The 26139-nt window shown below is 41.3% G+C and overlaps 1 protein-coding gene across 1 annotated transcript in view; it reads left to right on the forward strand.

Moving 5' to 3' along the window:
* Positions 1-21002, forward strand: part of LOC108696411 (NXPE family member 1) — a 34612-nt gene extending 13610 nt beyond the window's left edge. Inside the window, exon 6 of the mRNA XM_018225743.2 lies at positions 20244-21002. Within this exon, the coding sequence (XP_018081232.2) occupies positions 20244-20779 (536 nt within the window). The 3' untranslated portion in view covers positions 20780-21002. The remainder of the gene's footprint in view (positions 1-20243) is intronic.
* Positions 21003-26139: the final 5137 nt, after the last annotated feature.

Raw genomic sequence — 26139 nt, forward strand, 5'->3', positions numbered from 1 at the left:
GGACCCCCCCATGACTGTGGGGTCTGCTTCCCAGTTACGCCACTGGGCAGAATGGCTTACTGGGCCTTGGTGTACCCAGGTTCAATGGAAACATCCGGATGGGTCAGCAACCAGAAGCCAAAGCACTAACCAAGCACTATATTATAGTGTGGCAGGAAGTAGTCATAAAGTCTTTAGGCCAATAACTGAAATATGTAAATTAACAACTAGATACATTGGCATCTGCCCTGCAACTAGGGATATAAGGTAAGTGAAGGATTTAAAGCCACATGGGCACATATGGGTCCCTACAGGTGCAAACCACTAAAGTTACCCTGGAATTATATCCATGCACCCTCTCAGTGTATCCATACCCTCTTGGTCTAAACCAGGGCTGTCCAACTGGCGGCCCGCGAGCCAAATGTGGCCCGCGACCCCCCCTCATGTGGCCCTCCATATCAAAGTCTGCCTGCTGTGTCTTGTTACCATATGTAAATTTTAAAAGGTATCACTACAGAGATTAATTGGCCCCTGCATTGTCTAAACCTCAAATTCAGACTAATCCCCTGCATTGTTCCCACCTGTGATCCCCCTGTATTGTTCATACTTGTGACACCTCTATTGTTCACTCCCCTAAAGCCCTGTACTGTTCTACCTGAGACCCAGACTGAAACTGCCCATATTGTTCTCCTGTTCACACTTTATACAAAATGCTAATGGGGCACCAGCACTATGTCACTGTATGTAGTACATATTAGACTGGTCCTGATTCCTGTCTCCTGCTCTGTTCTGTCTTCCAGATGCTCCCTGTGTGTCATACTTTGGTATTTGTTCTGGGGGGTTTGTTAGCATTTGAAAATTATTGTTAGTGGCCCCTAAGGTGTTTAATCATATGCTGGGGTTCTGTATTATACACAGGGGAGGAGGAGGCAAATGGATTTATGGGTATGTCTCATATGTTTTCACATATGAGTGACATCCTTGCCAGTGCAGGCACAAGGTAGTTTGGCACCCTAGGCAAGAGCTTTAATCAGTGCCCCCCTGTCCTGCATTACCATTTCCCTCCTTACCATGATGGTTTTTAAATAAAGAGAGCAAGAAAATGTACAACACTTTTTCATTTATATTACTGCCCTCTGTACCTGTGTAAGCAAGCTCAGCAGCCATCCATCATACAGCCCTCCAGCAGCCATCATATTGCCCCCAATCTTTACCTGTGTCAGCAGCAGCCCAAAATAAATCTGATCACATCATATTGTCCCCAAGTATTTATGTACCTGTGCCAGCGCCCAGCCCAGCAGCAACAGCAAACATATGGGCCCCAAATCTGTACCTGGCTGTGCCAGCAGGAAGCTTTGAACTTTCACAATAATAGAAAGAATGTCTTCAGTTCAGTGCAACTGTGCAAGGTTGAGAGCAGCAAGAGCCACACCAAGCAGCCCCCCAGCTCTCTGCCTCTCTGTCATCACATCAGTGACATCATTGACGCATGTACGGACATCGCGGTGCACCGCACAGAAGGAGCTATTACTTGCCGGCAAGAGGAAGAAGGGGAAGGAGATGGATTCCACCCAACTGGGTGACCATGATTACTGAAACAAATTATTAAATAAACGCTTGAAAAAAGTGCGCCCCTCAATGATGGCGCCCTAGACAGTAGGGATGTAGCGAATGTCGGAAAAAAAGTTCGCGAACATATTCGCGAACTTGCGCAAAAATGCGAGCGGTTCGCGAACGGTTCGCGAACCCCATAGACTTCAATGGGAAGGCGAACTTTAACATCTAAAAAAGACATTTCTGGCCAGAAAAATGATTTTAAAGTTGTTTAAAGGGTGCAACGACCTGGACAGTGGCATGCCAGAGGGGGATCAAGGGCAAAAATGTATCTGAAAAATCTGCCTGTGTGTGCTTGGAAGAGATAGTGTAGGGGGAGAGCTGTTAGTGATTTCAGGGACAGATGATAGTAAGTTTGCTGGCTAGTAATCTGCTTGATACTGCTCTGTATTGGAGGGACAGAAGTCTGCAGGGATTTGAGGGACATTTTAGCTTAGGTAGCTTTGCTGGCTAGTAATCTACTGTTCTCTTTAAACAACTGCCATACGTTGACCTTGTAGGCATTGTTTGCCCAGTTTTTTTGGACGCAGCCACTGAAGCACAGTTGCCAGAAAAAATATGCCATATAAATGCTGAAAATAGTAATTTTCGCCATAACGTTGACCTTGTAGACATTGTTTGCCCAGTTTTTTTGGTTGCAGCCACTGAAGCACAGTTGCCAGAAAAAATATGCCATATAAATGCTGAAAATAGTCATTTTTTGCCATACGTTGACCTTGTAGGCATTGTTTGCCCAGTTTTTTTGGTCGCAGCCACTGAAGCACAGTTGCCAGAAAAAATATGCCATATAAATGCTGAAAATAGTAATTTTTGCCACATACGTTGAGTCAACGTATGGCAAAAAATGACTATTTTCAGCATTTATATGGCATATTTTTTCTGGCCTCTGTGCTTCAGTGGCTGCGGCCAAAAAACTGGGCAAACAATGCCTACAAGGTCAACGTCGTTGACCTTGTAGGCATTGTTTGCCCAGTTTTTTTGGCCGCAGCCACTGAAGCACAGAGGCCAGAAAAAATATGCCATATAAATGCTGAAAATAGTCATTTTTTTGGTCGCAGCCACTGAAGCACAGTTGCCAGAAAAATTATGCCATATAAATGCTGAAAATATAAATTTTTTTGGTTGCAGCCACTGAAGCACAGAGGCCAGAAAAAATTAAACCAGTAGGGTTTGCACCCTAGTTTGTAACGGTGGCGGAGGGAGGAGGACGCTAAAGGACAGCTGTGTGTGGAGTCATGAGGCTTGAAGAGAAGGACAGCTGCATAGAAGTCAGAACAAGTCTTCCGGCGTGCAGTAACCCTCCGAGATCCACCCCTCATTCATTTTAATAAAGGTCAGGTAATCGACACTTTTGTGACCTAGGCGAGTTCTCTTCTCAGTTACAATCCCTCCTGCTGCACTGAAGGTCCTTTCTGAGAGCACACTTGAGGCTGGGCAAGACAAGAGGTTCATGGCAAATTGTGACAGCTCTGGCCACAGATCAAGCCTGCACACCCAGTAGTCCAGGGGTTCATCGCTCCTCAGAGTGTCGATATCTGCAGTTAATGCCAGGTAGTCCGCTACCTGCCGGTCGAGGCGTTCTTTGAGGGTGGATCCAGAAGGGTTGTGGCGCTGCCTTGGACAGAAAAACATTTGCATGTCTGACGTTACAGACTGGCCAAAGGGCTTTGTCCTTGCAGGTGTGCTCGTGGCAGGATTACTGGCACCTCTGCCCCTGGAATGTTGATGAGTTCCTGAAGTGACATCACCCTTAAAAGCATTGTACAACATGTTTTGCAGGCTGGTTTGTAAATGCCGCATCTTTTCGGACTTGTGGTATGTTGGTAACATTTCTGACACTTTATGCTTGTACCGAGGGTCTAGTAGCGTTGCGACCCAGTACAGGTCCTTCTCCTTAAGCCTCTTGATACGGGGGTCCTTCAACAGGCATGACAGCATGAAAGACCCCATTCTCACAAGGTTGGATGCAGAGCTATCCATCTCCGCTTCCTCATTATCAAGGACTGCATCATCCACGGTCTCCTCCCCCCAGCCACGTACAAGACCAGGGGTCCCCAAAAGGTCACCACTAGCCCCCTGGGAAGCCTGCTCCTGTTGGTCCTCCTCCTCCTCCTCCACAAAGCCACCTTCCTCCTCTGACTCCACTTCTGGCACCTCTCCCTGCGTTGCAGCAGGTGCCTGGGTTCGTTCTGGTGATTCCGACCAGAAATCGCGCGCTTCCAGCTCCTCGTCACGCTGGTCTACAGCCTCATCTGTCACTCGTCGCACGGCACGCTCCAGGAAGAAAGCGAAGGGTATTAGGTCGCTGATGGTGCCTTCGGTGCGACTGACCATATTTGTCACCTCTTCAAAGGTCGCATGAGCCTGCAGGCATCGCGCATAAGCACCCAGTAACGGGGGAAAAAAATCCCCAGCTCTGTAGATCCAGTCCTACCACCCAGTTCAAAAAGGTACTCGTTGACGGCCCTTTGTTGTTGCAGCAGACGTTCCAACATAAGGAGCGTTGAATTCCAGCGAGTCTGGCTGTCAGAAATCAAACGCCTGACTGGCATGTTGTAGCGCTGCTGAATGTCAGCAAGGCGTGCCATGGCTGTGTAGGAACGTCTGAAATGGGCCGACACCTTTCTGGACTGGGTGAGAACGTCCTGGAATCCTGGGTACTTGGAGACAAAACGTTGGACTATTAAATTTAACACATGTGCCATGCAGGGCACATGTGTTAAATTGCCCAGTCTCAACGCTGCCAACAGATTGCTTCCATTGTCACACACCACTTTTCCGATCTGCAGTTGGTGTGGGGTCAGCCACCGATCGGCCTGTGACTGCAGAGATGACAGGAGTACAGATCCGGTATGGTTTTTGCTTTCCAAGCACGTCATCCCCAAGACAGCGTGACAACGGCGTACCTGGCACGTCGAATAGCCTAGGGGGAGCTGGGGGTGCACAGGTGTGGAGGAGGAGAAGGAGGACCCAGCAGCAGAGTAAGAAGAAGAAGAGGAAGAAGACGAGGTAGAGAGCGATGGAGGAGTAGAGGTGGTGGCAGAACCGCGTGCAATCCGTGGCGGTGACACCAACTCCACTGTTGTTGTTGAGCTACCCATTCCCTGCTTCCCAGCCATTACCAAGTTCACCCAGTGGGCAGTGTAGGTGACATACCTGCCCTGACCATGCTTGGAGGACCATGCGTCAGTAGTCATATGGACCTTTGGCCCAACACTAGGTGACAGAGATGCGGTAACTTGGCTCTGCACATGTTGGTACAGGTGTGGTATTCCCTTTTTAGAAAAAAAATTGCGGCTGGGTACCTTCCACTGCGGTGTCCCAATTGCTACAAATTTGCGGAAGGCCTCAGAGTCCACCAGCTGGTATGGTAAAAGCTGGCGGGCTAAGAGTGCAGACAAGCCAGCTGTCAGACGCCGGGCAAGGGGGTGACAGTCAGACATTGGCTTCTTACGCTCAAACATGGCCTTCACAGAAACTTGGCTGGTGGCAGATGACTGGGAATGGGAACAGGTGGTCAAGGTGGAAGGCGGAGTGGAGGGTGGTTCAGACGGGTCAAGGAGAGCAGAGGTAGAGCAGTAAGATGCTGGACCAGAAGGAGTGTGGCTTTTAGTTTGCCTGTTGCCTTTGAGGTGTTGCTCCCAAAGTGCTTTGTGCTTGCCGCTCATGTGCCTTCGCATAGAAGTTGTACCTATGTGGCTGTTGGGCTTACCAAGGCTCAGTTTCTGACTGCACTCATTGCAAATTACAATGCTTTTGTCAGAGGCACACACATTAAAAAAAATCCCACACTGCTGACTTTTTGGAAGTGTGCGATCTGGCGGTAACAGTAGAAGTTGGCGGCATTGGCGGCAATGGCGGGTGCGTTGGCCGGCTGAACACAGGTGCCGATACATGTTGTTGCCCTACTGATCCCTGCGGGCTGTCCTCCCTGCTTCTTCTAAGTCTTATTCTCCTACTGCCTCTCTGACTCTCCGTCTCTCCATCTGAACTACCCTCCTCTTGCTCTCTTCTACTAGGCACCCACAAAACATCAATCTCCTCATCATCATTCTCCTCAGATGCATCAATTTCTTCTGACACATCACAGAAGGAAGCAGCAGCGGGGACCTCCTCCTCATCACTCATTATGTCCATCTCTATCGTGTTCTCTGCCAGAATTAAATCTGGTGTAACGTCCTCATCTCCTTCATCTTCTTCTGGCAATAATGGTTGCGCATTACTCAGTTCAAGAAACTCATGGGAAAATAACTCCTCTGACTCCAGTGAAGAAGGGGCACCGGGGGTGGAGGAAGTGTTACGTGGGGTGGCCATAGCAGTGGAGGATGAGGAGGATGTTGTGGTAAAGTTAGAAACGGTAGAGGATGGGGTGTGCTGTGTAAGCCAGTCAACTACCTCTTCAGCATTTTGGGAGTTCAGGGTCATTGGCTTTTTAAAACTGGGCAATTTGCTAGGGCCACAGGATTGCATAGCAGCACGGCCCCTAGCACGGCCTCTGCGTGGCGGCCTGCCTTTGCCTGGCATTATTTTTAAAAAAACAACAACAACAAAAACTCAGTTGGTTTTTCTGGAAACGATAATACACACAGCTAGATGGCAGTTTGAAGAAAACAGTGTGCAAATAATGCCTACAAGATCAACGTATACACTACTACAGCGGTGGATACGGATTACGTAAAATATATGAATGCTGCTTGAAAAAAAGTAACTCAAGTGGTTTTTCTAGAGACGATAATATTATCAATATTTAGACAAAATGTGAACAAGCTCACACAGCTAGATGGCGGTTTGAAGAAAACACTGTGCAAATAATGCCTACAAGGTCAACGTATACACTACTACAGCGGTGGATACGGATTACGTAAAATATATGAATGCTGCTTGAAAAAAAGTAACTCAAGTGGTTTTTCTAGAGACGATAATATTATCAATATTTAGACAAAATGTGAACAAGCTCACACAGCTAGATGGCGGTTTGAAGAAAACACTGTGCAAATAATGCCTACAAGGTCAACGTATACACTACTACAGCGGTGGATACGGATTACGTAAAATATATGAATGCTGCTTGAAAAAAAGTAACTCAAGTGGTTTTTCTAGAGACGATAATATTATCAATATTTAGACAAAATGTGAAACAAGCTCACACAGCTAGATGGCGGTTTGAAGAAAACACTGTGCAAATAATGCCTACAAGGTCAACGTATACACTACTACAGCGGTGGATACGGATTACGTAAAATATATGAATGCTGCTTGAAAAAAAGTAACTCAAGTGGTTTTTCTAGAGACGATAATATTATCAATATTTAGACAAAATGTGAACAAGCTCACACAGCTAGATGGCGGTTTGAAGAAAACACTGTGCAAATAATGCCTACAAGGTCACGTATACACTACTACAGCGGTGGATACGGATTACGTAAAATATATGAATGCTGCTTGAAAAAAAGTAACTCAAGTGGTTTTTCTAGAGACGATAATATTATCAATATTTAGACAAAATGTGAACAAGCTCACACAGCTAGATGGCGGTTTGAAGAAAACACTGTGCAAATAATGCCTACAAGATCAACGTATACACTACTACAGCGGTGGATACGGATTACGTAAAATATATGAATGCTGCTTGAAAAAAGTCACTCCGGTGTTTTTTCTGGAGACGGTAATATTATGGATATTTAGACAGAATGTGAACAAGGTCACACAGCTAGATGGCAGTTGGTTGTAGGGATGTAGCGAACGTCGGAAAAAATGTTCGCGGACATGTTCGCGAACGTCCGGACAAAAATGCGAACGGTTCGCGAACGTTGCGAACCCCATAGACTTCAATGGAAAGGCGAATTTTAAAAGCTAGAAAAGACATTTCTGGCCAGAAAAATGATTTTAAAGTTGTTTAAAGGGTGCAACGACCTGGACAGTGGCATGCCAGAGGGGGATCAAGGGCAAATATGTTTCTAAAAAATCCATTGTTGACACAGCGCTGCGTTTTGTGCTGTAAAGGGCAGAAATCACACTACGTCACTCAGGTGGTGTTTCTGGAGACGGTATTATTATTGATATTTAGACAGAATGTGAAAAAGCTCACACAGCTAGGTGGCAGTGGTTTGAAGAACAGATGCAGATGAGAGATCAGCAGCAGGACAGACAGCTGCCCACAGCAGCTACATACAGAGCACTGCAGTAGAAGGTAGATTACTAGCCAGCAGCAAAGCTACCTAACCTAAAATGTCCCTCAAATCCCTGCAGACTTCTGTCCCTACAATACAGAGCAGTATCAAGTAGATTACTAGCCAGCAAACTTACTATCAACTGTCCCTCAAATCACTAACAGCTCTCTCCCTACACTAGCTCTTGCAAGCACACACAGGCAGAATGAAAAAACGCTGCAGGGCTTCAGTTTATATATGGAAGGGGAGTGGTCCAGGGGGTGTGGGGGTGGTCCAGGAGGGAGAGCTTCCTGATTGGCTGCCATGTATCTGCTGGTCTGGGGGAGAAATGGCAAAAAAAAGCGCCAGCTAAGGCGAACCCAAATTGGCGAACGTTGCGTTACGTTCGCGAACATTCGGCGGACGCGAACGGTCGATGTTCGCGCGAACAAGTTCGCCGGCGAACAGTCCGCGACATCCCTAGTTGGTTGAATAACACACTGGGCAAAAAATGCCTACAGGGCAAATAATGCCTAAAAGGTCAATTTATACACTAATACAGCGATGGATACGGATTACGTAAAATATATTATGGCTGCTTGAAAAAAGTCACTCCGGTGTTTTTTCTGGAGACGGTAATATTATGGATATTTAGACAGAATGTGAACAAGGTCACACAGCTAGATGGCAGTTGGTTGAATAACACACTGGGCAAAAAATGCCTACAGGGCAAATAATGCCTAAAAGGTCAATTTATACACTAATACAGCGATGGATACGGATTACGTAAAATATATTATGGCTGCTTGAAAAAAGTCACTCCGGTGTTTTTTCTGGAGACGGTAATATTATGGATATTTAGACAGAATGTGAACAAGGTCACACAGCTAGATGGCAGTTGGTTGAATAACACACTGGGCAAAAAATGCCTACAGGGCAAATAATGCCTAAAAGGTCAATTTATACACTAATACAGCGATGGATACGGATTACGTAAAATATATTATGGCTGCTTGAAAAAAGTCACTCCGGTGTTTTTTCTGGAGACGGTAATATTATGGATATTTAGACAGAATGTGAACAAGGTCACACAGCTAGATGGCAGTTGGTTGAATAACACACTGGGCAAAAAATGCCTACAGGGCAAATAATGCCTAAAAGGTCAACTTATACACTACTACAGCGATGGATACGGATTACGTAAAATATATTATGGCTGCTTGAAAAAAGTCACTCCGGTGTTTTTTCTGGAGACGGTAATATTATGGATATTTAGACAGAATGTGAACAAGGTCACACAGCTAGATGGCAGTTGGTTGAATAAAGGAAGAAAGCAGGTACCGGCACACAGGTGCAATTCAAGTAGGGGAATTAACCCTTACGTGTTTATTCAGTCGACACACAACGTTTCGGGGGGCACTCCCCCTTCGTCAGGTGATGCAGCCATACAAGTGAAACAGGTTTAAATACCCACAAGATACTCCCCCCAGGATCCCATTGTCCAATGTCCAGAACGGAATGCAAGATTGTCCAATCCTGGGGCAATCCCAATTAGAAGTTTCAGCACCATATGTGAAAAAAATCCAAGGTCCTAAACGAAAAAACCTGTTTCCAAAACGAAAAAGCGTAAACAAAAACCAAAAACATTTTTTTATAAAAAACATTTAAAACAGTAATCTAACGAATAAGGAAGATAACTTTCCCTAATAAATAGAAAAAATAGAAAAAAGGTTATGCCTCACCCTGGAAGTACATTTCATGTTTTTCATTCTAGTATCTGAAAAAAGTAAAAAGAAGATGGTTAAGCAAACGGAACAATATATCCAGGAGTCCTTATTATATAAAGCACATTAAACTGAATTCCTCATTCAACCCTTTAGGAGTCTGAGTCTGTAAGGTCCATATCCAATAACTTTCCCGTTGTAATAATTTCTGTTTGAAATCCTGTCCATGTTTTTTATTCACTTTTTCCAGGATTTGCCAACGCAACTGTGATACACCATGCTTGTGCTCATAAAAATGTTTTGCCAAAATCGTTTCGTGTTTCTTCTTAATTTGTATATTCCCTACCTCTGGTTGGTAATTGCGAATTACGGATTTGTGTTCGTTCAGGCGCACCTTTAAAGATCTTTGTGTCTGGCCTACATATGCCATGCCACATGGACATTTAATACAATATACGATCCCTTGTGTGTTACACGTATGTATCCCATTGATTTTATGGGGAATACCTTTCAGGGGATGCATTACCTTATCACCTTTAATGATCCCATTACAATGGCCACAGTTTTGACATGGATAGGTGCCGAAAGGGATCTGTCTTACAGTTGGAGGGGCCTTTTTTCGCTTAATTAGATCCCCAATATTTCTCCCTCGTTTGTAGGAGAAGATGGGTGGAGATTGGAAACAGTTACCAATTTTAGGGTCGTTCCTAAGGACCCCCCAATATTTTAGAATGGTTTGTTTAACAAAATTAGAGTTTCTGTCATAAGTTGACACAAATGGGATTCTCTTAAATGTTTCTTTTTTCTTTTGTTGCAACAATGTTTCCCTGGGGATTTTTGCTATTTCGTCTCTCATTATTTTAAGAGACTCCTGTTTGTAGCCCCTTGCAATGAATTTGTCCATCATATTATCAGATTCTTGTATGAATAATTCCTCCGTAGAGGTAATTCTTTTAACCCGCATCAGCTGGCTTTTAGGTAACCCCTTAAACAGACCTGGTGCATGGAAACTCGTTGGTCTCAACAAATTATTTCTGTCAGTGGGCTTAGTATATAAACTTGTATAAAAGGTTCCCTCTTTCCATTCTACACTTACATCCAAAAAGTGAATATTCTTAGCATTGCATTCAAGTGTGAATTTAATTGTAGGATGGACTGAATTTAAATACAACAAGAAGGAGTCAAGCTGATCCTTAGTGCCTTTCCAGATGAAAAAGGTGTCATCCATATAGCGCATATAGGAGTCAATAAATTGGACAAATTCATTGTTAGAGAAAATAAATGCCTGTTCAAAAGAGTCCATAAAAATATTTGCATATGCTGGTGCCATATTGGCACCCATTGCACAGCCCTGTACCTGTAAGTAGAAATCCTTATTAAAGGTAAAAAAATTATTCATCAGGACCATTTCAAGCAATGTACATACAAAATTCACTTTATAAGTGGGCATTTCCGTATAGCTTAAGTACTTCCGAATGCATTCCACCCCCTCCTCATGTGGAATTGAGGTATATAAATCACGTACGTCCAAAGAACATAGAATAAACTCAGTCTGGGGGGCTTTAATGCTTCCCAACCTTGAGAGGAAATCTGTAGTATCACGTAAGCATGGTTTGAGTGTTGGGACAATTTCCTGTAATGCCAGGTCCACAAAAATTGCCAAAGGTTGAAGAAGTGACCCCACATTAGATACAATGGGTCTTCCCGGTGGATTTACCACAGATTTATGTATTTTCGGTAAAAAATATATGTGTGGGACCTGAGCATTTTTGCACATAAGTAAATTTAACATGCTTTCCGTAATTATTCCTTCCATCACAGATGAGTTTAAATATACATTAATCTGATCTTTCAGCTTAATCATAGGGTTACCTTCAACTTTTTTATAATGCATACTGTTACCCAACTGTCTCATGGCTTCCTTATCGTAATCAATGCTGTTAAGTATGACAATGCCCCCTCCCTTATCTGCCTTAATAATTTTTTTACCTTTAATAAGGATTTCTACTTACAGGTACAGGGCTGTGCAATGGGTGCCAATATGGCACCAGCATATGCAAATATTTTTATGGACTCTTTTGAACAGGCATTTATTTTCTCTAACAATGAATTTGTCCAATTTATTGACTCCTATATGCGCTATATGGATGACACCTTTTTCATCTGGAAAGGCACTAAGGATCAGCTTGACTCCTTCTTGTTGTATTTAAATTCAGTCCATCCTACAATTAAATTCACACTTGAATGCAATGCTAAGAATATTCACTTTTTGGATGTAAGTGTAGAATGGAAAGAGGGAACCTTTTATACAAGTTTATATACTAAGCCCACTGACAGAAATAATTTGTTGAGACCAACGAGTTTCCATGCACCAGGTCTGTTTAAGGGGTTACCTAAAAGCCAGCTGATGCGGGTTAAAAGAATTACCTCTACGGAGGAATTATTCATACAAGAATCTGATAATATGATGGACAAATTCATTGCAAGGGGCTACAAACAGGAGTCTCTTAAAATAATGAGAGACGAAATAGCAAAAATCCCCAGGGAAACATTGTTGCAACAAAAGAAAAAAGAAACATTTAAGAGAATCCCATTTGTGTCAACTTATGACAGAAACTCTAATTTTGTTAAACAAACCATTCTAAAATATTGGGGGGTCCTTAGGAACGACCCTAAAATTGGTAACTGTTTCCAATCTCCACCCATCTTCTCCTACAAACGAGGGAGAAATATTGGGGATCTAATTAAGCGAAAAAAGGCCCCTCCAACTGTAAGACAGATCCCTTTCGGCACCTATCCATGTCAAAACTGTGGCCATTGTAATGGGATCATTAAAGGTGATAAGGTAATGCATCCCCTGAAAGGTATTCCCCATAAAATCAATGGGATACATACGTGTAACACACAAGGGATCGTATATTGTATTAAATGTCCATGTGGCATGGCATATGTAGGCCAGACACAAAGATCTTTAAAGGTGCGCCTGAACGAACACAAATCCGTAATTCGCAATTACCAACCAGAGGTAGGGAATATACAAATTAAGAAGAAACACGAAACGATTTTGGCAAAACATTTTTATGAGCACAAGCATGGTGTATCACAATTGCGTTGGCAAATCCTGGAAAAAGTGAATAAAAAACATGGACAGGATTTCAAACAGAAATTATTACAACGGGAAAGTTATTGGATATGGACCTTACAGACTCAGACTCCTAAAGGGTTGAATGAGGAATTCAGTTTAATGTGCTTTATATAATAAGGACTCCTGGATATATTGTTCCATTTGCTTAACCATCTTCTTTTTACTTTTTTCAGATACTAGAATGAAAAACATGAAATGTACTTCCAGGGTGAGGCATAACCTTTTTTCTATTTTTTCTATTTATTAGGGAAAGTTATCTTCCTTATTCGTTAGATTACTGTTTTAAATGTTTTTATAAAAAAAATGTTTTTGGTTTTTGTTTACGCTTTTTCGTTTTGGAAACAGGTTTTTTCGTTTAGGACCTTGGATTACGCTTTTTCGTTTTGGAAACAGGTTTTTTCGTTTAGGACCTTGGATTTTTTTCACATATGGTGCTGAAACTTCTAATTGGGATTGCCCCAGGATTGGACAATCTTGCATTCCGTTCTGGACATTGGACAATGGGATCCTGGGGGGAGTATCTTGTGGGTATTTAAACCTGTTTCACTTGTATGGCTGCATCACCTGACGAAGGGGGAGTGCCCCCCGAAACGTTGTGTGTCGACTGAATAAACACGTAAGGGTTAATTCCCCTACTTGAATTGCACCTGTGTGCCGGTACCTGCTTTCTTCCTTCGTGCAGTATCGTGGAAGTGCCGACTTCCTAGGGTCTGAGCACCAGGTCTACTACTCCTTAGGGCTCGGGTGTGCACGTGAGTGTGTGTCTATAGTTGGTTGAATAACACACTGGGCAAAAAATGCCTACAGGGCAAATAATGCCTAAAAGGTCAACTTATACACTACTACAGCGGTAGTAAAATAAAAAAAAGTAAAATAAAAAAAAATTAATATTAAAAAAAAAAAATTAAAGTTGGTGCTGCTGAACTACTAGGAGCAGCAGATTAGCACACCAGTCCCACTCCCCAACACTGCTAGACTAATAGCACTGGGCTCTTATAGTAGTAGTAGTAGTAGTAGTAGTAAAACAACAAAAAAATAAATAAAAGCAGTCCTTACAAGGACTACTGTTATTGCAGCAGTCAGCAGATGAGATCAGAAGCAGGACAGCTGCCCACTGCAGCTACATACAGAGCACTGCAGTAGAAGGTAGATTACTAGCCAGCAAAGCTACCTAAGCTTAAATGTCCCTCAAACCCCTGCAGACTTCTGTCCCTCCAATAACAGAGCAGTATCAAAACGATTACTAGCCAGCAAACTTTCAACTGTCCCTGAAATCACTAACAGGCAGCAGCTCTCTCCCTACACTATCTCTTCAGCACACACAGGCAGAGTGAAAAAACGCTGCAGGGCTTCGGTTTTTATAGGGAAGGGGAGTGGTCCAGGGGAGAGCTTCCTGATTGGCTGCCATGTACCTGCTGGTCTGGGGTGAGAGGGCAAAAAAAAGCGCCAACAATGGCGAACCCAAAATGGCGAACGTCGCGCGACGTTCGCGAACTTCCGGCGAGCGCGAACACCCGATGTTCGCGCGAACAAGTTCGCCGGCGAACAGTTCGCGCCATCTCTACTAGACAGCCGCCTACTCTGCCTACCCCTAGTTCCAGCCCTGATCCCTGCAGTGAGCACCAACTATTTGGTTTTTTGGTGTGCTATTAATATGGACATGGTCTTGCGGTAACATGGGTGTAGTTTAAAGTGGGTGTGGTCTAAAAACAGGGAGTGGCTAACACTGGCTTCCGTTATCGGCCCTCCACCATGTAGATTGGACAAATTCCGGCCCTCGGTACCATAGAAATTGGACAGCACTGGTCTAAACCATTTATGCATCTCCATAAGTATTTTTTGTTCAGAATCCATCTCCATGACCATCTGTCACAGTATTATCAGTTGTGATTTAGACATGAACCTACTGGTGTGTTTTGGGTGGGGAGAGTGAGCGTGGAGAACCAGTATTTACAAATACTACCATTTATGTGACTTTTTATTTTTCCTTTAATTCGGTCAATTGTGTCTCTCATCTGTTCATCAATTAAAAGCATTCCTGGTTTCACCTCTTTATTAAATTGTGGGGGATATTTTCTTTCTTTTAAATTAAATCACTAGTTAAAACTTACTTATCAGATAAACAAAAAGGAAAATGATTTAACCATGATGCAGTTTAGCAGAGAATGAGGACTCACATACCCTTTCACTGTTTGATGTGTGTGTAGCTCCTCATTCTCTGGTATACGGCATTCATCAGATCAACTCACTATGGAGCTAATGGAGCAAGCACCAATTAAGTGCCACTAATTGCTGGCTCAATAAGTTCATGGTCTTTTTAAATAGGACTCTATCACCTAATGACTTTATCCTGGGAAGCACAACCCAGCCCACCAGGAATTTCAAAATATGTGACCAATAGACTGAGATTTACAGATATTGCTATATAACAAAAAAAATCACTCTTTGGAATAGCTATTTGGGGCATGCACACCACCTGATGGCTGTAAGTCTAAAAGGTATAATAAATTGAATTGAACAGATCACTGGTACAAATGAAAAAACTGTACATGTGTGGCATTAAATAGTGTCTATTTATTTTTTGCTCTGTTGAATGATAGTTTCGTGAAGCATGCAATGCAACTCAGGTGCAAAAAACAAGAGCAATGCAGTTAACAAGTGTCACTAAAGATTATTTATCTACTTAAACGGATGTGGTATGTGTGTCGCAGGTGGCAGGGGCCCCCTGTTAAAAAAAACTTGGGGCCCCAACAAAAAAAAATGTAAAAAAAACTAAAAAATAAACAAACATTGGTGGCAGGGGCCCCCTTCTAAGTTAAAAACAAATTGGGGCCCCAAAAAAAAATTTGAAAAAAAATTAATTTTTTTTTGAAAAAAAAACAAAACATTGGCGGCAGGGGCCCCCTTATAAGTTAAAAACAAATTGGGGCCCCAAAAAAAAATTTGAAAAAAAATTAATTTTTTTTTGAAAAAAAAAAAAACATTGGCGGCAGGGGCCCCCTTATAAGTTAAAAACAAATTGGGGCCCCAAAAAAAAAATTTGGAGAAAAAAAAATTTTTTTGAAAAAAAAAAAATGGTGGCAGGGGCCCCCTTACAAGTTAAAAACAAATTGGGGCCCCAAAAAAAATTTAAAAAAAAAATTATTTTTTTTTGAAAAAAAAAAAAAAACTGGTGGCAGGGGCCCCCTTACAAGTTAAAAAAATTTGGGGCCACCAAAAAGAAAATTAATTTTTTTTTTAAAAAAAAAAACCAAAAAAAAACAATGGTGGCAAGGGGCCCCTTACGAGTTAAAAAAAAAATTGGGGCCCCAAAAACAAAAGTTTTAAAAAAAAGATTGGTGGCAGGGGCCTATAGAATATTAAAATAATACATTGGTGGCCAGGGGATTAAAAAAAAAAAACACAAACTGGTGTTCAGTAGAATTGAACTCATGGCTTCAGTACTTCAACTTCGCCTCCTTTCGTGACTTCGGGTCTTTTCACCGCTTCAGGACTTCGGCTTCGGCTGTTTTCGTGACTTCGGGTCTTTGCGCTGCTTCAGGACTTCGACTTCGGCTGTTTTCGTGACTTCGGGTCTTTTCGGCGCTTCGTGACTTCGGGACTTCGGCTTTTTCCGTGACTTCGGGTCTTTTCGTCGCATCGGCTTCGGCTTTTCGGCACTTCCGCATTCGGCACTGAAGAGGCAAGACGTACGGCTCGGGCGCTCGTAAGGGGGGCCCGGATCTTCAAAAAAATGCAGCGCTGCCGGGCCCCCCTTCATGCCCGGGCCCGGTACGCTTGTCCCCCCTGTCCCCCCCTGATGGCGGCCAGTGTGCGCAGAGGTGAAAGGTGGCTTTGTTCTACTTCTTGTAATGTTTATGTTTCCTCTACACCCACCTTTACATGCCATTTTTCTCTCTCTGCATTTGAGTAACCTCCAAATGGATTCAGGAAAAAAGAGAGAAAAAACTAATTATTTTAAAAAATCATTCCTTAAAAAAGTTTAGTCAATGTTTCGCCAGAGCGAAAATTCACCTCACTATCGATGTACTCTTTCACTACAAATTGTCCTCTATGCCTGTCAGAAAATTGGCGATATCCCCTTGGATTGGATTTCTGGTGAATTTTCGCTAATGATGGCCACTTTGCCCTTTAGTAAATTCAAAAATTATACAAAAGCAAAAATTAAAGACAATTAGAAATGCTACTTAGAATTATTCATTCTATGACATATTAAAAGTTAATTTATAGATTAACCATCCCTTAAAGCAGGGGTCCCCAACCTTTTTTTCACCCGTGAGCAACATTCAGATTTAAAAAGAGTTGGGGAGTAGGGATGGGTGAATTTTTTCGCTTTGTTTCGCCGCGGAAATGACGCCCATAGATTTGTCAAAAAAAAAAAAGATGCGCATCAAAAAAAAAATTTTGACGCCCATAGACTGTAATGGGCGTCAGCGACAATTCGCTGGCGGCGAATTTTCGGTGAAATGAAACGGCTCAGATTCGCCCATCCCTATTGGGGAGCAACACAACCATGGAAAATGTTCCTGTGTGGTGCCAAATAAGTGTTGTGATTGGCTATTGGTAGCCCCTATGTGGACTGGCAGCCTACAGGAGGCAGTACATCTGTTTTTTAAGCAACCAAAATTTGCCTCCAAGCATAGAATTCAAAAATAAGCACCTGCTTTGAGGCCACTGAGAGCAACATCCAAGGGGTTGGAGAGTATCATGTTGCTCACGATCTACAGATTAGGGATCACAGTATATTAAAGTATAGGGGGCTCACATTTGTGCCCATATTTTGTATGCTCAAATTTTGTACACAAGCCACATGGTTCAAGATATGCTTCACATTGTTGCCCTGCTGAATGATGAAATTAGCACCAATCAAGTTTTGACCATGGAGAATGGTTTAAAGAACACAAATTTGATTCCAAACTAGTGCATTTAAATACAACTGATTCTGGAAGCATCTTATCCTCACAATACATGCCAGTAGATGTGTAGGGCACCAGAAGGGTGTACAAACTGTTTTAATTCATTTTCTCCTAAGAGCCACTGATTGTCTCTTAAATGGCCAACTGCAACAAATGTAGGATCTATAATGTCTGCAACGGAAGTATCTTTATACCAGCACTTTTGGTCAAATCGGTTATCAGCAGCACACCGTAGATTTGCACAAACGTGAAATTTATTGTATCAAAACATTTCAAACAGGGCAACGTTTCGGGCCACCCGGGCCCTTTACCAAGCCTAGTGTTACAGATCCCACATCCATATTTAAAGCGTAAGGAGGGGGTGTGGAAAGAAAAGCCACTCCCTCTTCCTGTGACATCATAAAAAATGCAGTATTATCCATTTAACCCATGATGGTCAAAGTTATAAAAATCAGTCCATATCAGTGAAGTCCATAAACTGTCTCTCGTTTGTCAAGTGCTCACCATCATGTGTACACATAATATATTCAGTGAACAAAGAGTACAGTGAATAAAAATCGAAAAAATCGAAAAAAAATTTAAATAAAAATAAAAAGGACCAATTGCAATAAAATCTTGTAATAGCGAACTCTTGAAAAAACTTGTAGAAAATCTTTAATAAAAAAGAAAAATAGGACAAAAGGAGAAAAAAGGTTGTTGCCTTACATAAAAAGTCACATATTAAATGCTTTTCAGCTCATTTTGCAAAATATATCCCAATATATTGTAAGAAAATAACATTGTTCCCCAATAAGTTTTGCAGAAAATACATAGTATATTTGAACAGCATGATATTTATCACCTGAGGCGCACTCAATATCCATTCTGCATACCGCACTCGGCACACACCAGAGATACATAATGATATGCTTGGAAATTATGTGTCTTTTATCAGTAACCTTGAAAAAAATAAAAAAAAGTAACCTTTTTTTTAAGGTTACTGATAAAAGATAAAAAGATAAAAGGTATGTGCTCAAGCTTTTAAGCTCTCCACCTCTGTCTCTCTATACCAGCACTTTTGACCTAGGCATTTTGCCTAGACCTAGACAATTGCCTTAAAGGACATGTAAAGCCCCCCACCCAAGCCACATCATTTGTACTGCATATACCCCCTCCATTTGCCTTCACCATCACATTTTCTTAAAACAAATAGCAGCTTTCAACTGGTGACTATTTGTCCTCTGACACATCATCAGTAACATTGAGACATGTATGATGTAAAGTTCATGCAATGCAGAATGCAGGTCTACACAGGCACAACACACTTTGATAAAAGGCTTGGGTTGAGCACTTAGCTAAAACAGAGTTTCTATGGGAATCAGCAATGCAATCTCTTCATTGGCTGTTAGACTGGAGGGTGTGTTTAGTAATCTGAGCTGAGAAGACCTGAACATGCTCATAAGTCAACAGCCAAAGCAAATTCCTGAGGGAGTGGGCAGAGTGGGTTAGAGGAGGAGAAGGATTTCTAAGTGATTAAGGGAATGCTGCAGCCTTACTGTTAACCTTTTATCAACCAGAGTGGCAGTAATCTATAGATTTCAAAGAGGCTGTTCACTGATTACATTTTTGTGTATGGGGTTTACATCAGTGATGTGCGGGCCGACCCGATACCCGCGGGACCCGTGTGTTTCAGGGTTCAGGTCAACCTCTTAGTGCTCCTTGTGGGTGGCGGGTGGGTGTGGGTTGAGCTCTTCTCCTGCTCTCCCCACCCAACACCTTCAAATGTAATAAAATCGGTTTTATAGTCTCGCGTCTGCTCGCCCACCCCTTTTGTGACGTCATCGGCGGGGCAGGTCGGTGCTGGTCTATAAAAGGACCCCCGGAAGCGGGTGCGGGCGGGTTGTAGCAGGGCGGGTTAGGGTCAGGTGTGGGTCAGGGAAACCCTGACCCGCACATCCCTAGTTTACATGTCCTTTAAAATGAAAATCTTATAATCTGCTTACAAATCTTCCATATTACATCACTTCCAGAGCCTTTTGAATTTGGCTACTCAGTCCCTTTGGAGCTCACTTCTTTTCTAACTACAAACAAAAATAATATTTATCAAAGTGTTTAAGGGAAATTAGCATTTACAATCATTGAATCACTATTGTGCCTATATTAATGGGGTTCCTTTCTATCCACTACATAGCAGGAGTCATTCATCTTGGGGAGAGACAAGATGTAAAATACAAAATACATAAACAAAATGGTATGTTTTTGCCCATAATGGCCCTGCTTCCCAGAATGGAAAGCAAAGAGTTGTGCCTTCATCTGCATGCAGTGCTGCTGGTACCTTTATGTATTGTGTACACAAAGTGGCATTGCATACACAAGGGGCAATAAATGGAAGCCCTCCTCCTTGTGCATCATTTAAAATGTGCAAATGAGCACCAGGGCTTATAAGGCACCCCATGATCCTTTACTTAACAACTGCTATGGCAGTGCAGAGTTATTTTATGAAACATCTATGTAGTTGCCGGAATACAGATTCCTTAAACTTAGATAATAAGATGAAGGTTGTATATCAGCAACATAAAGTCCCCCCCCAGTGCCTAGCATGTTAGAAACTCAATCCCAAGAGTATATATTTACCTGGTTGAGACAAAAATGTGTTTGTAGATTCTCCTATTCAGTTTTCAAGAGTAAAATACTTAAATAGACTCAAGTTAAATATAATAATTATGTGTTTTTCTAGACCTAAAGAATTTCAACCTTCATAGAACTGGGCTTGAATCCATGCTGCTGGCAATAGATCCAGAGAAGAATATCCTGCTGCAGTGGAAAAAACACAGTCATCCAATTGTTGCGAGCCGCTCCTACTCTGTTAAAGATGATGCCTATATTAGCGAGGAGATTGATCGCCTTGCTGGAGGCCCCAACACTGTAATTGCAATCACCGTCGGTCAACATTTTAGGCCTTTTCCTATTCGTCTCTTTATCAAAAGAGTTATTAATATACGAAGGGCATTAGAATCTCTTTTTATTCGTAGTCCAGAAACCAAAGTAATTATTAAAGCAGAGAATACCAGAGAGTTTAATCTTGATGTAGAGAGATTCAGTGACTTCTATGGTTATATTCAGAACCTTATTGTGAAGGAAATATTTCAAGATCTCCCTGTTGCTGTTGTAGATGCATGGGACATGACTATTGCTTTTAATTCGAATGATGTTCATCCAGCGGAAAATGTCATCAGGAACCAGATCAACATGTTTCTAACATACATCTGCTAGATTATGGAATGATTTGTGCATTTTACAGTACAATTTATTAAAAAAAACTATATATATATTTTAATTACAGCTTAATCATGTTATACAAAAAGGGTAAGACATAGGAGGTTATTTATAAAGGTCTGAATTTATCTCAATATGGGCTGCTACAAACTCCGATCTAACCCCTCGGATTTTTAACGCTTATTTATCAATGGGACTGTTACCATTGACTTTTATGCAACCTCGAAAGGTTTGAGATACCGTGTTTTTATATTTGGGCTTTTTAGCCCTCAGGGTTTAATAAATTCCGAAAAATTCGTGATTTTTTTAAGCCTATTATAATACAAAAAATCACAAATTTTTCGGATTTTGGGGAATTTCGGGTATTCGGAGCTTAGTAAATAACCCCCATAGTGTATGAAAGGAATAGCATATAGCAATGCCCATTTATTATCATAGAGACTAATATGTTGATTTAATTGCAACAACATGCTGAAACATTGTTGGCAATACCTTGTAAAACAGACGTGAATATTTCAGGGGAATCCACTGGGGTGCTGCCATATTTTCAACCAATAAATTAAAGCCTTGCAGCCCTGTATGCCCTGCTAAAACTTTAGTATCAGACAGTTAATGCATGGAAGCACAAAAATATTAACCCCTGAAAGGAATCTGCAGTGAAACCTAAAAAAAAAATATTAATGCAACATTGAGATAACATTTTAACCTTAGCTGCATAAAAGTCCCCCAGGATCAGTGGCCCAGCTTGATCAGGATGATGAATCAATAAGAATCCTGTTTGCTCGGTGTACACTTGCTTGTCTGTTCTTGTTATGCTTGTCATCAAAGTGAATCAGGCGATTTAGTACTGGCCATAACTTGAATATAGTTCATCAATGTAAATATATTTCACAATAGAGGCAAACAATCCCTGTTTTGTTATAGGTTCTGTAGCATTTTTCATTAAATATATTGAAGTTTTTGAATATACTGAAATGTGAAACTGCAGACGATTGCTGCCTGATGGGTCAGGTCCAATGCCATTTCCCCATAACTCCCTGCACATATCTCTCCTGGTCTCAGACTGGGTCAAAGTGGACAGATCACTAGTGCAGAAAGCATAATTGCATTCTCTATAATAAATGACAAGAATTTCCACAAACTGGTATTTTCTATTTACCTTGCTTCATATCATTACTGTTTGTATTTAGGTGATGGGAATAATTCCAGGGGTACAGAGTTTTGCTAATGCTGCTGGGCCTTGATTTGTGATAGAGCCCAGTGGGTTAATGAATTGGCCCAAAATCCCAGTGGTAGTATAACTGGCTTTTGATCAGACTGACGTCATTGCTTATACTAGATATTAGATGTTAATATTGTAAAAAAAAACAAATGAATTTCTCTTTGATACATTGCATAATCTGTTGGTGCTGTATAAATAAAGAATGAAAATAACGGTACTTAAACTATGTGGGTACATTATGTGATGCATCCTGCAATAACTTTAAAAATGTATAAACAATAAAGAGCAAACAGAAGAGTTTTCCTTAACATTTAAATAAGCTGACCACATTCTACCTCAGGAACCAGCAGTTTGACTCAGTTTGCTTGAAGATTTAATGGTGCAATCTATATAGTACACAAACTACATGCTATCTCTTATTTACTAGCAAAGTAGAAATATATGCCAATGCAGTATCCCCAGCAACCAAATACTTTTAATAGTTCAACAGCACAACTGATCACCCGTCACTTTGCCAAAAATTTGCGAAATAGCGAAAATCCGCCAAATGTATTGGTCAATGGGTGTTCTTTCATATGACTTTTTCTAAACTGCGCAACTTTTTTTCTTTTTTTACTATACATTAGAGTGTATGAGCATTTTTTGGGGCCCATCAGTACTGATCATGGATAGTCATTTGGCATGGGTATTGCATTGATTTTTGAGAATTTGTTTAATTTGTTTTAGATTGAAACAAAATAAAATGTTATTTCCAGCTGTTACCATTTAAAGGTTTTAATATATAGCATTTAACCCTTTGTCTGTCAAGCATGTGTCTTGTATGTGCTGGCAGACAAAAGCTCTAACTACTAAGGGCATAATGATTAATTATGTTTTTAGGATATAGAGTTTCTTTCTGTACCAGCAGCTTTTATGACTTTTGCAACTAGCCACGGGGGCTTTAATATTGATCCAGTAATGCAATCATAGCAGGACAGACCCCTAAACAGCAAATTTGTGATACGTCTGTTGTTTAAGCAGCTCCATATAGCCCCCTGCACTAAGCCCATACTTCCTTCTTACTTCCTGCTCCTGTCTTTGCCAGAGGCCCTCCACCTGCAAAAAGGTTAAACATGCTCATTTACACACATTTATACAAATACACAGACATTTTACCAAAGTTAGCAAAAAATCCAAAACAAAAAAACATTTTTTGCACTCTAAACAATACATTGGTTTTTTTTCAGGACAACCAAAGCTTTCAAAATATACTATAATTTTGATGCCATTCTACTTCTGTAACAAGATACTGTATAAGCTTCTAAATGTCAAAAAATGAAAAAACAAACATATTTTTCCATAATATGAACATATAAACATTATTTATTTTATGCATGAATACAACTGATTTGAAAAGTCCCATCTCTCCTGAACACGCCAATCCCAAATATGTATAGTTTTATGGAGATTTCTGACTTGTATAGGTCAAAAACTGTCAGCAGTACACTACCAAAATTCCAAAGCGCTGCTCCAGAAACCTGTATACTTCAGATTTCAAGGACAAAAATTCCACTAAAAGTAATTTTATTCTGACTAATCCAAAATAAGTATATTTGTCTTTCTGCTCTGAAATATCCAATCAAAACGTTTTCCTAAAATTACAGGGTTTTATAACATTTTCTAACATTTGTAAAAAACCACCTCAAAGCTTTTATTGTGTAGCATCATATCTCTCACTCATCATTAGATATGAAGATACATCACCCTAAATATGAAGGCCAGTGGTCTGCTGAATAGTTTTATGCCCAATGTGCATAGGTTTACCTAAGTATGTGGCCTCTAGAGGCCCCAAAATAAAGACACCCCATATGATCTATAGTTTCTGTCATTATAGCTACTGCAAAATCAACACATTTACCACATTTTATGTGGGGTAAAACTACAAAACTGTACGTTGACCCCTGAAAGTCATATATTTTTGGGAAGTACACATTACCCTGAATACAAAACGGGTAAACATGTCTTTCTGCTCCAAACTACCAAACTGCAAAGCTTTCCTAAAATTGGCGATTTAGATTAAATTTCTGAAAATTACCTCAGAGCTTCCACACATATTCTGCACACATATTACTAGGTACTAAGATAAATTACCCTAAATATGATGGCCAGGGGTCCACTGATGGCCAATGTGCATAGGCTTACCTAAGTATGTGGCCTTTAGGGCCCTGCATAATCAGTACATGTACTGTATTTTATGTAAGGTAAAGCTGCTAACCCCAAAAGGCTATATCTTTTTGGAAAGAACACTATCACCCAAATCCAAAATGGGTAACTATGTGTTTCTGCTACAATGTATCATACCGCAAAGCTTTCCTAAAATATGCAATTTTTTTGAAATTTCTAAAATTCACCTCAAAGCTTCCATTTTGCAGCATCTTATCTCTCATATAGCATTAGGTTTACCTAAGTATGTGGCCTCTAGGGCCCCCAAAACGTGAGCTATAATTTCTGTTGCTCCAGCTACTGCAAAATCAGAACATCTACTGCATTTTATGTGGGTAAAAGCAACAAAAAAGTATGCTAACCCCAAAAAAACATATATTTTTTGGAAAATCCAACTCCAAAATGGGTAAATACAGTATGTATTCTTACTTTAAAGTACCAAGCTGCAAAGCTTTCCTAAATTTGTTGGTTTTAATTAAATTTCTGATGTGGTTATATACACACCCCCATATGAAAATAGTGCATATGAATTTTCTTGCCTGCCAACTTGGCTGTTTCAAGCAGAGCCCCCTGTGTATTATGTGTCCTAGGACCCCCTAACTGTGCAAAGACCCTCAGGAAATTTATTTATAGAAAGTACACATTCTGCCAAATCCAACATGGGTAAATACACCTTTTTACACCAAACTACCAAACTGTAATGCTTTGCTAAACTCTGTGGTTTTGATAACATATTTGAAAATCGCCAAAAATGCTGCGATTTGCCCCATTTATCTCACACAATGTTTTACGTACAAAGTAAATCATACTAAATATGAACACCAGAGATCTACTGATCAGTTGATGCCCAGTATGTATAGATTTACCAAAGTATGTCTTATGTACGGCCCCCCAATGAAAAATGTGCATATGAATTTTCTAGCCTGCCAACTCAGCCGCTGAAAACAGAGCTCCCTGGCTGTGTATCAGGGCCAGAACTAGGGGTAAGCAAAAGAGGCAGCTGTCTATGGTGCAATGATTGGGGGCACTGTGCAGGTACCTCTTCTACCTATCCTTATACCAGACTCAACGGCCAATTGGCTTATGTAAGCATGCGCAATGGGGGAAGGGGCCAGCTGGCCAGCCGGCCTGCCTAGGGCGCCCGGGCTGCTTGGCCCACCTCTGTTGTGTACTATGTGCTGTAGACCACCTAACTGTACAAAGACCCCCAGGGAACCATATATTTTTGGAAAGTACACATTCTGACAAATCTTAGAAGGGAAAAGCTGCCCTTCTATACCAAAGCCATGCTATAAATACATAAGGAACAATTATATAATGCAGTTATAATAATGCAGGGATAAAATTGCAATAAAACCACAAACATTGTGCAAATCAATGAAATAAAACAACTGATCTGACAGCTACCAAAAAACTGTTTTAGGGGTAAAACACAAAACGGTAAAATGAATACGTAATGTACACTGCTAAAAATTTGTGTGACAGTGTGTGTGTCTATAAATGTATATTGTATGTGTACATGTGTGCAAAAATGAAAAAAAGGAATCTTTACTAAATGTGTGTGTGAAAGTGTATAAATGTATGTAAGTGTGTAAGTAAAGGCCACTTACATTTCTGGAGCAGAAAGGATGATGTAATTGGTGGAGGGGTCCTGGAGGTACATGCCTGCAAAGTCTTGTGCAGCAGGAACTGCATGGACGGCGCTGAGGGCATGAGGAAGCTGGCATTGCAGTAGATACCTGATTCAATTGCATCTGCTACTTGAAGGTTGGCCCTGCGACAATTGCATTGCAGGACCAACATGCCCGCCCCCAGCCTCATTGCCCATTGCACTGCTGCCCACTCTCTGCTGAAGCTGCCTTGAAAGAGAGAACCAATCATCTGCAGAAGAAGGTATACAGTATGTTCTTGGCAGATAGAGCCCTTGCCTGCC

This window comes from Xenopus laevis, chromosome 7L, assembly GCF_017654675.1.
Source record: "Xenopus laevis strain J_2021 chromosome 7L, Xenopus_laevis_v10.1, whole genome shotgun sequence".
Lineage (NCBI taxonomy): Eukaryota > Metazoa > Chordata > Amphibia > Anura > Pipidae > Xenopus > Xenopus laevis.